Source organism: Trichoderma reesei (genome assembly GCF_000167675.1).
Source record: "Trichoderma reesei QM6a unplaced genomic scaffold TRIREscaffold_8, whole genome shotgun sequence".
Taxonomy (NCBI): Eukaryota; Fungi; Ascomycota; class Sordariomycetes; order Hypocreales; family Hypocreaceae; genus Trichoderma; species Trichoderma reesei.
This window is the reverse complement of record NW_006711155.1, coordinates 596,745-609,574: the sequence shown is the minus strand read 5'-3', so window position 1 is coordinate 609,574 and position 12,830 is coordinate 596,745. Positions and strand designations below refer to the sequence as shown.

At 52.7% G+C, this 12,830-nt stretch overlaps 4 protein-coding genes across 4 annotated transcripts; 1 reads left to right on the top strand and 3 right to left on the bottom strand.

Moving 5' to 3' along the window:
* Positions 1-704: 704 nt before the first annotated feature.
* Positions 705-3,281, top strand: TRIREDRAFT_60635 (glycoside hydrolase family 92; the record flags this gene model as incomplete). The annotated part of the gene is made up of 3 exons (XM_006965057.1): positions 705-2,497; positions 2,565-2,663; positions 2,714-3,281. 3 exons carry the CDS (start codon positions 705-707, stop codon positions 3,279-3,281), a joined length of 2,460 nt encoding a protein of 819 aa, XP_006965119.1.
* Positions 3,282-3,602: 321 nt separating this feature from the next.
* TRIREDRAFT_106936 (uncharacterized protein) lies at positions 3,603-6,105 on the bottom strand (the record flags this gene model as incomplete). Its single annotated transcript, XM_006964903.1, has 6 exons — positions 3,603-4,623; positions 4,683-4,804; positions 4,861-4,925; positions 4,983-5,212; positions 5,270-5,569; positions 5,642-6,105. The coding sequence occupies 6 exons, from the start codon at positions 6,103-6,105 to the stop codon at positions 3,603-3,605; spliced, it is 2,202 nt and encodes a 733-aa protein (XP_006964965.1).
* Positions 6,106-8,733: 2,628 nt separating this feature from the next.
* Positions 8,734-10,170, bottom strand: TRIREDRAFT_61055 (uncharacterized protein; the record flags this gene model as incomplete). Its single annotated transcript, XM_006964902.1, has 2 exons — positions 8,734-9,765; positions 9,850-10,170. The coding sequence occupies 2 exons, from the start codon at positions 10,168-10,170 to the stop codon at positions 8,734-8,736; spliced, it is 1,353 nt and encodes a 450-aa protein (XP_006964964.1).
* Positions 10,171-10,762: 592 nt separating this feature from the next.
* TRIREDRAFT_22210 (uncharacterized protein) lies at positions 10,763-12,196 on the bottom strand (the record flags this gene model as incomplete). The annotated part of the gene is made up of 3 exons (XM_006964778.1): positions 11,491-12,196; positions 11,147-11,428; positions 10,763-11,073 (listed from the first exon to the last, which is right to left on the bottom strand). The coding sequence occupies exons 1-3, from the start codon at positions 12,155-12,157 to the stop codon at positions 10,763-10,765; spliced, it is 1,260 nt and encodes a 419-aa protein (XP_006964840.1). The 5' UTR covers positions 12,158-12,196.
* Between the last annotated feature and the right edge of the window lie 634 nt (positions 12,197-12,830).

The window sequence follows — 12,830 nt, the reverse complement described above, 5'->3', positions numbered from 1 at the left end:
TTTTGGAGGACAAGAACTCCACCATGTCCATAGAATCCTCTCACCACATACGATATGTTCCCGTACGTTACTGTCACTCTGCATGGACGCTAATAGCCGTTCTTCAGGTTATGCCACTAGAAGTCAACGGTTTCTGTATCCTGAAGACGGGAGGTTCTCATATAACAGTGTGTGAGGCTTCGTATGAGGTTGACAAACGTCTCATGATACCCATAGATCTAGATCTACGAGATCTCTGGTGCATACCGCCAATCACGGAACCACCTTCATTTATTTGTTCTTAGAGGTAGAGGAGGAAAAACCTGTAGCAGACGCCCTAGAGGAGGGTTGCAGCCACCTCTTCAGGGGTACGCAGAATGAACCGGCATTGTGCAAATTCGGCAATGCACTTCCCCCTCCTAGTCCGAGACATGCTCATCACAACCAATGGCGACGTGTCTCAAGGCATTGAATGCTGGTGCGGAACGTGACGTCCGGAATGTAGCCTCTATCGGATTGTTGACCCAACGGCTGATGAGCTCTTGTGATCAGACGCAGACGATGTAACGCAGGGAAATGAGAGAAATGCAGAGTGATCTGGGGGGGGGGGGGGGGCTTGTGGGCGTCGATGAGAGACAGTGGGATACATATGGAGCCGTGATAGCACCCTTCGTGGTGCTGAGTAGTCTGCTTCTTTTCAAAGAACAAGAGGCTGTGAGAGTAGTATGGCAAAGCTCAACGGAGCCGTCAAGGCAGCAAGTCTAGTCTACGGGCTGGCTGCCACCACAACAGTCCAAGCCGCTTCCTTTGACCCCTTGACATACGTCGACCTGCTCATCGGCAGCAGCAACGGCGGCAATGTCTTCCCCGGAGCCACTCTCCCGTATGGCATGGCCAAGGCCGTAGCCGATACCAACAGCGGCAGCAACCAGGGCGGCTTCACGCTGGACGGCTCGTCCGTCACCGGCTTCAGCGTCATGCACGACTCCGGCACTGGAGGCTCGCCGTCTCTGGGCAACTTTCCGCTGTTCCCGTACACCTCGTGCCCCGGCGGCGAAGTGGACGGGTGTTCGTTCCCAAAGAATGACCGCGTCAAGTTCGGCGCCTTCTCCAACGAGAGCGTCGTTGCGAAGCCGGGCTACTTTGGCATCACGCTCAACAGCGGGGCAAAGGTCGAGATGACAACCTCGCAGCATGCGGCGCTGTTCAAGTTTACGTTTCCCGACGCGGGCCCTGATGACAAGCCGCTTATCCTGCAGGATCTGACGGATCTGTCAAACTCGCGGCAAGATAATGGCACCGTGAGTGTCGACGGAGATACAGGCCGCTTTACCGGCAATGCTGTGTTTGTTCCCAGTTTCGGTACCGGCACGTATAAGCTGTACTTTTGCACCGACTTTGCTGGTGCAGACATCTATGACAATGGCATCTTTGTCAACTCGCGTGCAAGTGCCGACGTCAAGGACTTGACCATTTCACGCTCTATCAATGGCTACCCGTTGCCAGGTGGTGCGTTTATCCGCTTTGCCAGCGCCCAAGAGCCCATCTATGCTCGGACAGGCATCAGCTTCATCAGCAGTGCCCAGGCATGTTCCAATGCAGAGAAGGAGATTACAGAGTGGGATGTCGACAAGTACGCCAGCGAAGCCGCCGATGTCTGGCGAGAGAAGCTTTCTCCAATCACTATCGAGGCGGGCGAAGGCGTCGGCGACGACTACATTAAGTCGTTTTACTCGGGCATCTACCGCACCATGGTCAATCCGCAGAACTACACAGGCGAGAATCCTCTCTGGGACGATGGCGAGCCGTACTATGACTCGTTCTACTGTATCTGGGACTTGTTTCGATCACAGATGCCGTTCTTGACAATTCTGGATCCGACAACTCTTACGGAGCAGATTCGGTCCCTGATCTCGATTTATAAACATACCGGCTGGCTGCCCGACTGCCGCATGAGCCTCTGTCCGGGATACACGCAGGGAGGCTCAAACGCAGACAATGTGTTGGCAGATGCCTACCTCAAGGGCCTCAAAGACGGCATCGACTGGGAAAAGGGCTACGAGGCTGTCGTCAAAGACGCTCAAGTCGAGCCCTATGCGTGGTCCACCAGCGGCAGAGGAGGCATAGACTCGTGGAAGAGACTGGGCTATGTGCCCGTCCAAGACTTTGACTACAAGGGCTTTGGAACCATGACCCGCAGTATCAGTCGGACTCTCGAGTACAGCTACAATGACTTTGCCATTTCCCAGATTGCGGGAGGACTGGGCAAGAAGGAAGACCAGGAGAAATACATCGAGTCCAGCGGCAACTGGCGGAATCTGTTCAAGGCTGACCAGACGTCTTTCTTCTCGAACGGAACTGATACTGGTTTCAAGGGGTTCTTCCAGGCCAAGTTTTTAAATGAGACGTGGTTTACGCAGGATCCGTTGATGTGCAGCAATCTGGATTCCAAGAGCATCTGCTCGCTTCAGAACTCTGGGGCTGAGACCTTTGAGAGCAGCACCTGGGAGTATGGCTTGTAAGTTCAGCAATATTGCCATTTATCTCTCATACTTGGTCATCGTACTGACTCAGTCTCTTCATAGCTTTGTTCCGCACGACCAGGCTAGCCTGCTCGACCTCTATGGCGGTCCTGATTCATTCGTTGACCGCCTCTCGTACATGCACGATCAACAGATTACATAGTGAGTCTTCATCAGTGCTGCTCTTTGACGTGCAACTGACCATACTCTAGTATCGGCAACGAACCGAGCTTCCTCACTGTGTTCCAGTACCATTATGCCGGGCGACCAGCCTTGTCCGCCGAGCGCAGCCACTTCTACATCCCCAAGTACTTCGCCCCTACACCAGCTGGCTTGCCGGGCAACGATGACAGCGGCGCCATGGGCAGCTTCGTTGCCTTTTCCATGATGGGCTTGTTTCCCAACCCCGGCCAAGACGTCTATCTAATCATCCCGCCCTTCTTCGAGAGCGTCAGCATCAAAAGTCCCGTTACGGGCAAGACTGCAACGATTCGCAATGTCAACTTTGATCCTACTTACAAGAATGTGTATATCCAAGAGGCTACTTTGGATGGAAAGCCTTATACTAAGAACTGGATCGATCACAGCTTCTTCACGGAAGGAAAGGAGCTCGTGCTGACTCTTGGGGATAAGGAGAGCTCTTGGGGTACACAGGTGGAGGATCTGCCGCCGAGTTTGAGTCCTTACAATAGTAGCAGTGAGGCTCATACCACTGCTCCAGCGAAGAGATCGTATGTGCCGCGCTTTGACGGTGGCATCTTGGGAATGATGTTTAGTTAAGATGCTTGCAGTGGAAAACAATGGAAGTTGTCACTTCAACAAATACTATTAACTCATACGCAATACCGCTTTAGGATCGGAGATTGTGACTGCAGCTCCGATGAAGCCAACATTGCATTTCAACTCGATGAAAGAGAGGACATACCGACCCGATAAAGGACTCCCAGCTTCTTCTGAGAAAATTGTATTTTTCAGCAGCATTGCAAATGCATGTAACAATTCCAATTACAGAGAGAGTATATCCTCCAAAAATACTTTTACGCCTCGCAAAAGAAACCGGACGCCAGATTCCGCTTGAGATCCCCCTACATAACATACATTTTACCAGACAAACATTTCCTCAAACAGCTCAACATCAATGTGAACCTTCTTCGTCTGCCTAATGACAGCTTGCCTCGTCGTGTCGGCAATCTCCGCCGGACCGCAGACAAAAACGGCCGTCTTGCCCTGCGACTGAGTCACAAAGTCGTCCACCGTAGTGTGAATGTCAGGCCGCATCTTCTTGAATCGCTGGTCGGGAACGCTGTTTCCAGCTTCTTCCGTCTTGGGCGTAGAGCTGGATGAGCCTTCCGAAGTGATGTAGAACTCCATGTTCAGCTTCGATGCTCCTTCAATGGCGCGGAGGTCGTTGGCAAGGACGTCTCGGACGAAGCCCTCGTGTCGAACAACCCAAACCAGGCGGACGTTTGGGGGAGGAGTCTGGGATTGCTTCTGGTCTTCAAAAAACATGCGGAGATAGGGAAGCACGGTGGTGATTCCGCTACCGCCAGCAATGAACAGGACATCGTCAAAGTGGTCGAGGCGAGCAGGCGTGCCATATGGGCCTTCGAGCAGGACACGCACACGAAGAGGGCCGGATTCGCTCTTGCTGACCAGCTTGTCTCGCAGCCTTCGGGTCATTCCATCGCGAGGACGGATCATGAAGGTCATGTAGCTGTCGCCCGACTCGGACGCCAGCTCCGTCACTCGAGGAGACTGAGCACCGGTCTTCTTCTCGCTAGGCTGGTCGCTGCTGCTGCCGTAAGCGGGACTGTCGTCGAGTTGCTTCGATCGTCCGGCCAGTGTAAAGGGGTGAGACTCCCAGAAGTGCATGCCGGGGAGGTACACGAAGTAGTAGGTTCCGGGCGTCTGGCGGCTGCAGTTGATTGAGGGCTTGACCTGAAGACGAATTATGCCCGTCTCTTCGCTGTAGCTGGCCAATGCGAGAGAACCCTTGCCGAGAAGCGTCTTGTAATTCATGGCCAGGACTCGCAGAATGCGGAGGAAGTGGTCGCCGGCCCAGAGGCCGACGCAAGCCCATACCCAGACGAGGTAGACACCCTTGAACTGGTCTTTGACGTGGCTGAGATATGTTAGTAGACGGACAAAGATGCCTGACAGATCAGACTTTTGTCTACTTACTAGTACAGGCAAGCAAGGAAGACGGCTGCGAACGCAACGTGAGTTGCCTTGAAGAACTCATAGACTCTGTTGCGCAGAGGGGCAAAAGCAAACAGGGACGAGAGGCCTAGTGCGACGAGCATCTGTTTCTGCGTAAGTCTTTTGTACTTTGTAATATATTCATCAGGGTATGGCTTACAGTAATGCCGTAGCGAAATACCAAGTCGTCCTTTAGCTCTTCGTGGTAGCCTTCCCATCCTTGTTCTTTTCCTGATGTTAGCATACATGTCTGGTTGGTGCTGCCGGCAAGGGAGCGCTTACCATTGACGTAGTAGGCCGAAAACACTACGCCGTGTATGATGCCCTCCACGACCAGAGTCAGGGCAAGCCAGCGGTGAAAGAGGCTGAATGTCCTGTAGCTCCATCCAGTGGCGTAGATGAGAATGTTGGCTCTTCCGCTGAAGAGGAAAATGAACGGGAGCTCAGCGGTCATGAAGATGCCGAGTCTGTCGGCGAGGATTCGGCAGACCTGTCCCGTGATTGTCTTGTAGCTGGCATTGAGGTTAGAACATCATCTCCAAACAGCCAAAGGGTTAGTCGCCGCTTACTAAATGTTATGTTCAAAGACAGGGTAGTGGAATGCCAGCATAAAGATCGTGGTGATAACGTAGCCAGCGATGACCAGAGATTGCAGACGGAGAGGGATAGTGAACCATCCCAGGGGCTGATGATGGTGATATGAGAAAGTAGGGGCCATCATGAGGTTGCGGTGGAACCAGCCTTTTACTTTGGCTCCCGCATCGGTCTTTCGTACGGGCTGACTGGAACGCTTCACCGGGAGAAGTGCATAAAGGTGGCTGATTGTGGCCAGACCCAGCACCAGTCCCCAGTAGCCGTACGGAATCCATCTATCCAAGGTTGTCTCGTTAGAAAGGGGAAGCATTACGAGGAAGAGGGTGGCGTTCTGTCAGGCCACTTACCGGAGCTTCTGGTGGTATACAATATTGGTGTAGTAAGTGTTGACAGTCCGATGGGCAATGTTCCAGTTGGCCTCCGAGGGCATCGAGACAACGTCCACCACTGTCTTTTGTGTCTGCTCAACGGTAGGGAGGCTGTCAATGTACTCCTGCGTCACATTGGCGACTGTGCTCTCATATTCCTTGAGGTTGACCAGCTTAGAGGACTTCTTGCACGCGCCAGCCCACCAGTTGATGCCCGGCGCGAGGTCCTTTTCCTCGCAGTGCTCCCACAGACACAAGTAGGTCGAGGTAATCCGCAGAGGATGAGTGCAGAGCGTCTGCTCAGTTACATTGTCGGAGGCGAACTTTATCTTGGCGAGGGTGTAGTAGCAAGAAGCTCCGCAGACTTCGAGGCCCAGGGGCTTGGCCGCATGGGCACAAGCAACGAAGAGGAGGCACACGAGGTAGGAGAGCCGTGACAACATCTTGTTATCTTGGAGCCTCGTTGGGAGCAGCCTACGGTGCTTTGGGAGGAGCCTGACAAGCCGGAACAGCAGAGCGAGGACTCGGCGAGTTGATGATATATAGAGTACGCCCGGCGAGTTCCAGGCCTTCATTACCAAGATTCAGCAAAGCAAAGTGTATCCACACCGTTGGCTCATGGTAGGAGAGTCCATCGGCCGTCATCCGAGGATGGCAATAGCGTGGCCATGGTTCCTGTTTCTGCAGTCCATCTCCCCACAAAGAATCATATATCAGACGGCCCAGCCAGTCGGCCTGCTGCGGAAGACTACCTTTTCTCGTGGGAAAGAGAAAAAGTCCACATCTCGGGCGTGCTAACCGTGTTATCACGACTCAACGTCACAAAGCCAAGCCGGCAGAGACCTCGGAGTCGGCATTCGGGACAACATTGTTCTAGGGCTGGGCTGGAAAGTGTAGGGGTTTTGTTCTAGCTTCAGATCTCTCAACAGCCAAAATGGAAACATTTGTGGGATTGTCAGATATGAAATGCCCTTGACAGCTTCCCAATCATGCGTGAAACGGGTCTGCGGAGCCTGCGGTTCCCAGTCGGGGTGTGGAGAAGGGGGGGAGGGATGCTTCATGTAATGCTGATGAGCCTAAGCAGGCATAAGGTGCGTCTCTCGTGTGTAGTGTACGAGGAAGTCAATCGACACACCTCCCCAAGCTGAATTATACGTGAGTCCGTCGATATTAACCAAGGACCGATAAAGACAAATTAAAAGAAGAGAGGGCGGAAATGCAATGTAACTGTGAACCGTGCTGAGGTTCGAACGCAAAAGTCCAAGGAGTCAAAGGGAGGCCACAGATGAGTCCTGTCTCTCTCTCTCTCTCTCTCTCGCCGAAGCATCAATCTCTGGGTCTCCCACGACCCACGAACGGTACGAAAAACGTGAGAGCGCCGAGTTGGCCTGTCTACTGCCACGACCTAAGGCAACTAAGTGGGTAGAACTGCAAATAAAGCCAGGGATGGTGGAGTGACGATGCCCGCTTAGAGATTAGATGGATTGATAAGATGATCAGATAAAATTTTTTCGCAAGCCACCGCCCGTCACCAAAGTATCTTGTATCTCGAGAACTCCTGTTTTCGCTCCAGTTTCCTCTTTTGATTGGTCTGCCGGGACTTGGTTCGGGTCTTTACGTGAGAGGGTAGGGGTGGTAGGGGAGTTAGGGGGGGTTTGAAAAGGTTCATGTTTCCGTGGGCGAACCCACAAGAAGAGGCCACTAAATGCCTCGAGCTTTGCTGCCCTCAGAAGCACGCCATTTATAATCAGTCGACCCAACAAAGATGCCCTTTTGTTTTGTCTGTTTGGGTCCGCTGAGAGGATATGGAAAAGTTCCTATTGAGCCGAAAGCCGTGGCGGTTGGCTGCGGGCGTCGCTGGGGGAAGCCATTGCCCAGGAACGATCGGGAGAAGTGAGAGAGATGGAGAAATTCCTGGAGGAGGAGGCACTGTCACATTTGCAGACAGTTTTACTTTCTCCCAGCCGAACTGATGGTCCATATGAACATCCCAAGGGCAAGTGAACGAGCTGCCAATCTCATCACTCCAAGTCACATTAGCCTAGATAGGTAGCTTGATGATGGTCAGCAGTCGTTGGGCCAGCGTCAAACTGCCGGTTCAATGTCGGCGGCAGGCCTCGACTGATGCTTTACCATCCTTGCCATGATGCTACGCTTAATGACCATTGTGAAGCTTGTTTTGGCCCGGCAAAAGACCAGGCGCAAAGTCTTTCCTGACGAGGGGGGGTTTCACGACGCGGCGGCAGTTTAGCCATCCACTCATATTTCTGCCCTTTCAAATAAGGTAGACTACATGTAACTGCCACGCATGAGGGGGGTCTCCAAATGCCGCAGATCGATAGACTTCTTCTTAGTGGAGGGTGTCACCGTATGGTTGCTGCTCGGCGATTCGGGGATACCGCCGTCTGTCATGACCGTTTGCTGTGTTGGGCTATCTGGCATTGGTTCTGGGCGACACATTGACGATAGCATCTCGTATCTACTTCGTATCGCTGGCGGACTTTAATATACACGTCTAAAGATGGTACTATCATTGCTCCTTCTTGATAGAGCAACGCTCGACAGGCCACTCGGGGGCGGAATCATGGATCCAGCCGACGAAGATATCTATCCTTGCCACCTCGTCTTGCTCGTCCATGCATAGATCTCATTAGAAGACAATGCAACGCTGCTATATTAAGTAGCAGCTTATAACATCAACAGCAACAAGTTTCCACTCGTGGAGCCGCTGCCTCCGTCTTATCGATCATGCTTTTCGCTTATTGTAGATGCTGGTGCTGTATCTGGCAGTCCGAATGCATACAAACCCCGATGAAAGAATAAGCATCGCATGCAGCTCAATCTCATGGCATCCAGGGTTTAGGTGTCACGACAGGATACTCCATGAATGTCTGTATATTGCAGCATCTGTCCAACACGATCTGGTGTGACGTACTCTACAGAAGGAGACTGGAAGAGGAGACTGGCGTCTGACGCTTGTCTTTCATCACCGTTGGCGTCGCGAGAGCGAAGGGATCGAGAGAGAGACGAAATGGCAATGAAAGACAAAGCCATCCCGATAACTCGCTTTATTACAGATCAACCTTGACAGCAATGACGCTTGAAGCCTGATAGCCCGTCACAAACAGCCACGCCCGGCGTCTGCCTCCCTCTTCGCTAGGATCAATGGCCACCAAAACGGAAGCACTAGAAGTTCGGAGTCTCCGCCCATCGTCCTGAAAGATTAAACTGACCTCCCAGTCCTTTCCACCGCCGGTTATACTAGAGCCATCCCGCTCACCTTGTCCATCTGTTTCTCTTTTGCCGGACCTGGGAGTGGCCTTCCAAACCATGTTGGGATCCAGAACGACCTCCTTGCCCTTACTCTCAAAGAAATCGATCCCTCTCGTCGGTCCAGAGGAAACAATGCCGCTGGCATCAAACGTACTGTTCGCATATGGATCCCTAAAGTAACTCGGATTGTCGACGGGCGACGCAAACTCAATCGACTCCTTCACCCGGATGACCTTGTTGCCAGTATCATCGGCCTCCCCCCTGATTTCGCCCACGTGTACTAGCCCGCTGCCGCACGACGTTACCAGTACCTCGTCGCTACCTCTTGCATGGCCCATCCCGTTCAGGTTATGCAGCTTCTCCAGCGCAATCGACGCATGGACGCCTGCGCTGTCACCACCTTCATCCCCAGCCGACCCCAGGTTCTCGAGCCTGACGTGGAGTACGTTGGTCCACCTGGCCAAGGGCAGCGCGGTCTCGATGTTCCGTAGCAGCCCATCCGTGTAATAGTGGTCATTCGTCACGAAAAAGGACGTTGGGGACTCGGCAAAGATGTCGTTCGGCGTGACAATGAGGGGGTGCCATATTGTGCGGACATATCGTGCCTTGTCGGAGCCGAGAACATGGTGGAAGAGCTCTACCACCGAATGCGACTTGGGCGCCTTTGCGTTGCCATTCTCACCATAGTGCTCCGGATTGGGCTTGTGGTTGACGGCAAATATGTAAACCGCCTCGCCTTGGGGCTTCTCCGGATCATCAATCACGTCGATGCCATGGGTTACAAAGGGGCCGCTGAAGCCTTCGAGCTCTAGGACCTTTGCTCTGAACGTCTACCTCAGAGCGTCAACTCATCGCACGATCGATATAGAGCACGCCCGGCACTTTGTTTTGTGTCTAGGCACCAGCACTCTTACCTTGGGATCAATAACTTCAAGCTTTCCTCTCATCCTTTCCGTCGACGGATTGGCAAAATGTTCAATTGGAGGAAACCATTTTCGACGACTGGCGACATCATCTTCGCAAGCAGTGAAGATGAGGCCGCTTGGCTCATGGAAATGCAAGTCCTCACAGCCTATCGTGCCATTGATTACCACAAAATCTCCGGGAGCCAGTTCAGTGCTCCCAGGCTCTCGAAACATGCCAGACACTTGGATGAAGCGTTGCACGTAGGCGTTGTACACATAGCCGAATAGCACGGCAAGCAGTGCTATCGCAATCGAGAGCCGGCCAGCCATGGTAACGCGCCAACGGCAGACAATGTTGAATGATTAAGAGCAATTGCAATTTACAGACGACTGAAAAGAAGGCGGGAATTAAGCTTACAATAAGAACAGATCAAATAAGACTATAGTCTGTATTATGCTTCAACCACCTACTCTTATGTTTCGTCATCTGGCTTGGGGCATCGAAGAATGCGGGGACCGAGGTTCGGCTACGGAGGAGGGGGACTTGAACTCCCAGCAGTGAGCCTAAGCTTCCGAGGTATCTCAATGCTGGCCATCAATGGTTCCACAAGTTGAGGGGACGAATGATCAGCATCTCCAGTTTCAGTGAGACGCTGGATGAGAGCAAGAGAAGAGAGCAGCTACATAGGTATGCGGACTGGTGGACTGGGTATTACAGTATGTCTAGGTACAGACGGCGAGATTGGCTCATCCATGAGTTATGAAGCTTTTCGGCGGCAAGGATAACGATACTGGAATGCACAAAGTGGATAACCGCACGATATCTGTAGAGATGAATTGCGATGAACAAGGAAAGTCAAACAACGAGAAGTCTCTTATTCTCTTCTTGCTGTGCAGCAGCTCACCCGGCACTCTCAGTTGCTCACTTCATGTTCTGCAACAAGTACTTGAAGCCTGCGTATGCCTCCTCGCCGCTCGGCAGAATCTGGTCTGCAGGGAGGACAAAGCCATATCGACCCGTGTCTCGGAGCTCAGACGTAAAGGTGTAATCCGCCTTGATCACGTCGCTCACATAGTCAACGCTGGAGCCGGTGGCTTGATAGATAGTCGAGCAGATCGGGCCGTAATCAAAAGAGGTGCCGTGGACTGCACGAATGGCAGCAACGGCGCCCTTGGCGAGTGACTGCAGCTCACTGTTGTTCGGCGCGACGGCAGTGCAAGAATATCCATACGCTACAAGCATGTGTGAGCATATACAGTAGCTGCAGCGTCAGGCAATAGAATGCATCATTGGGACAGCACTTACGAGTCATGAAGAGTTGAGAGTAGGAGTGGTAGTCAATGTAGAGCTTGACACCTTGGGCCGTCTTGATCTTCTGAATAAAGGCAGAGAGGGCCTTGAACTCGACGGAATCGCCCGCAGCAGCGCCTTTGTAGTCCTCGGCACAGGGGTTGGTAGAGGCGCCTCCAGGGACATTCCACATATAGTTCCAGTTGCGGTTGATGTCGCGACCGATGCACGAGCTGCCAGAGTTGGTCTGACGGTTCTTTCGCCACAAGCGATCGGTGCTCTGGGTATACAGGAATCCTAGAGCAGCAAGTCAGCGGTGAAGACTTTCATATCGAGGGCAAAGACCAGCAGTGGCTTACCGTCTACGTTGACCACGGGGAAGAAGTAAAAGTCATATTTGTCCAGAAGGCCCTTGGTCGTAGCATCAGTGCTCGTGAGCAGCGTGTAGGCGAAATACTCGACAACCAACGTCGTGATCCATTCTCTGGCGTGAACCGTTCCGTGCAGGATGACGGCAGGCTTCTTGCCCTTACCGGAGCTGCCCCAAAAGTGAATGCCGGTAATGGGATTTCCGTTTAGCGAGTTGCCAGAGGTGACAATCTCGGAGGTGTTGGGGAACTGAGCAGAAAGATCTCGGAGCCACTGCAGATGGTCTGCATAGGCGTGGTAGGAGTTGAACCACGTGCTGTTGACGGCATTGATAGCAAAGTTCTGGGAAGAAGACTCAGCTTCGATAGAGAGGCCAAGATCTTCGTGCATGACGACGGGCTTCAAGTCTTGCGTCTCCTGTTGGAAAGCCTCGAGCTGGTCGGGGTGGACTACGATGTCTGCGAAGGACCCTGCCTTCTTGGCTGGCTTCCAGGTCTGGAGGTTCAGCCTGTCCACGACATCGTTGATGCGGCCAATGTTGCTCTCCTCGACAGACACTCGGAAGACCTTGTATCCATTGTAGGAGACTCGGTGAGGCTGAACAGCGGCAGCTGATGCCGATGCAAGAAAGGCCGATAGCAGAGCGAGGCACTTCATGATGGATGATGCTAACGATGCTGGCGAGGACCTGTTCTGTTGTCTGATAGCACTTTGCAGCCAGCGGGAGACAGCTTTCCTGTCCTAGGTACCTATGTAAGGGAGGAGGTTTATGTCGCATATTATATACCTAGTCGATCGTTCTGTCTCATCAATGCGGACTGCAATGAATGCTATTGGTATTGAATGCCGATGGGACTTGCATCTTTGCCACGATTAGAAGGTGGTAGCCGAGAAGAAGGCATCTAAGTGGTTATCAGATGGAAGAAGGCCGCTCCCCCGCCAATGATCCAGCGGTTTAGACGAGAGCAGTGCAACATCAGGAAGCCGAAGAGCAGCAAACAAGCCAGGCTACCGGGGGACTTTGTTTATTCTGAAGCCGTTTCAAGGTCGAAAGCCGTCGACGATCAAACGTCCCCTCCAACCGCCCGCTAATCGGATCACGTCAAGGGCAACCGGCATCACGCAGATCCATATTGGATCTGGAATCGCTTGATTTATGGCTCGAAATGCTGCGTCTACCCAGTTGGAGGGAGCTGCCGAAGAGAGTTGCTGTTCCGTGAGTGGCGATAAGAGAGAGGGGTTGGGCTTTATGGGAAACGGCATTGAAGTCTGATTGACCTGCCGAAACGAGAGTCGCTGTTTCTTTCGATAGATGGGACTTTTGGGCAGC